Source organism: Acyrthosiphon pisum, unplaced genomic scaffold (assembly GCF_005508785.2).
Source record: "Acyrthosiphon pisum isolate AL4f unplaced genomic scaffold, pea_aphid_22Mar2018_4r6ur Scaffold_305;HRSCAF=725, whole genome shotgun sequence".
Taxonomy (NCBI): Eukaryota; Metazoa; Arthropoda; class Insecta; order Hemiptera; family Aphididae; genus Acyrthosiphon; species Acyrthosiphon pisum.
Genome location: NW_021772447.1, coordinates 2,789 through 4,530, shown reverse-complemented (window position 1 = coordinate 4,530; position 1,742 = coordinate 2,789). Strand labels below are relative to the sequence as shown.

At 30.0% G+C, this 1,742-nt stretch overlaps 1 protein-coding gene across 1 annotated transcript; it reads left to right on the top strand.

Annotated features, from left to right (window-relative positions):
* Nucleotides 1–312: 312 nt before the first annotated feature.
* LOC103310962 (52 kDa repressor of the inhibitor of the protein kinase-like) lies at nt 313–1,668 on the top strand. The gene is made up of 2 exons (XM_008190462.1): nt 313–432; nt 556–1,668. The coding sequence occupies exons 1-2, from the start codon at nt 313–315 to the stop codon at nt 1,666–1,668; spliced, it is 1,233 nt and encodes a 410-aa protein (XP_008188684.1).
* The last annotated feature ends 74 nt before the right edge of the window (nt 1,669–1,742 follow it).

Sequence of the window (1,742 nt, the reverse complement as noted above, 5' to 3'; positions counted from 1 at the left end):
GAAAGAGCACATAAGAAGGATAACTCTGAAAAAATTCACTCCCACTATCTCGGTAAAAATATTCAGAATGAAATTATTCAATTACTATCCAAAAAAATTAATTTACAAATCATATCTGCTTTTAAAAATGCCAAATATTATTCAATAATATTAGATTGTACTCCTGACATAAGTCACAAAGAACAAATGACTATGATATTTAGATTTGTTACAACTACAGAAGGTATCAATAACAATGAAAAACATACAAATGTTTCCGTGAATGAACATTTCATAGATTTTATCGAATTACATTCCACAACTGGGTTAAACATGACAAATGTCCTTATTCAAAAACTGAAAGACTTAGATATACCTATCGATGACATGAGAGGCCAAGGGTACGACAATGGTTCAAATATGCGTGGTCAAAATAGTGGTGTTCAAGCTAGAGTGAGAGAAATTAATTCAAGAGCATTTTACGTTCCTTGTAATGCCCATTGCTTAAATTTAGTTTTAAACGACGCTGCCAATTGCTGTTTAGATGCTGTTAAATTTTTTGGTTTAATTCAAGAGATTTATGTATTTTTTTCTGGATCAACTCATCGTTGGGACGTATTTAAAAAACATGTTAATAGTCTTACCCTTAAACCATTAAGTGCAACACGCTGGGAGAGCAGAGTTGACGCTGTTAAAGCCATTCGATTTCAAGTTGGGGAAGTATATGATTCGTTAATAGAAATTGTAGAAGACTTAACACTTGTGAATGCAACTGGAGTAAAATGTCGTGCAGAAGCCAAAAGTATTGCTGAAAAATTAGTTGATTTTAAATTTTTGTGTTGTCTTGTTATTTGGTATGATATATTGTTCGAAATTAACCATACAAGTAAATTACTTCAATCTGTGTCATTGAATATATCAGAAACTATAACACAATTAAAGAATACAATAATATTTTTGAAAGAATATCGTACAGATGAAGGATTTCAAAAGACGTTAGAACAAGCTAAGACACTAGCAAATGAACTTCAAATTGAGGCTAACTTTCCTGTCCCAACTCGAATTCGTCGTAGAACTACTCAATTTGCATATGAATCACAAGACGAACCTATTCATGATCCAAAACAAAGTTTTAAAATTAACTTTTTCCATCAGATTTTAGATTCTGCTATCCAATCAATCAATGAAAGATTTTCACAACTTACAGATCATAGTGATTTATTTTCATTTCTCTATAATATAACTGAGATTTCTGATTTTGACGAACTTATGAAAAAATGTAAGGATTTAAAAATAGCACTAACTTCAAGTGATGGATTAAGTTTGGATATAATTGCTGTTGAATTGTATAGTGAAATTATATCTTTGCAAAAACGTTTTACTCTCGAAACGTGTAATCCAAAATCAGTTCTTGCATACATATGTAGAAACAAGTTGATAGAACTTTACCCTAATACATATGTGATATTAAGGATTCTATTGACTTTACCTGTAACTGCTGCAACAGCCGAGAGGAGTTTTTCAAAACTTAAAATATTAAAAAATTATTTGCGATCAAATATGTCTCAAGACCAATTAGTAGGATTAGCCACTCTCTCTATTGAAAGCGAAATCGCTGAAGAATTGGACATGGATGAACTCATACAGAGCTTTGCTTCGCTAAAAGCAAGAAAAGTTAATTTTAAATAAAATTAAGTTTGTTTTATTTTATTTTATCAATATTATTATTATTATATGATTTTAATTTTTTAAGATTATGAAAA

Coding starts and splice junctions, on each gene's coding strand:
- LOC103310962 (XM_008190462.1), top strand. CDS start 313: ATGACAAATGTCCTTATTCAAAAACTGAAAGACTTAGATATACCTATC. Junction 433..555: donor ATAGTGGTGTTCAAGCTAGA/GTGAGAGAAATT, acceptor TTAATTCAAGAG/ATTTATGTATTTTTTTCTGG.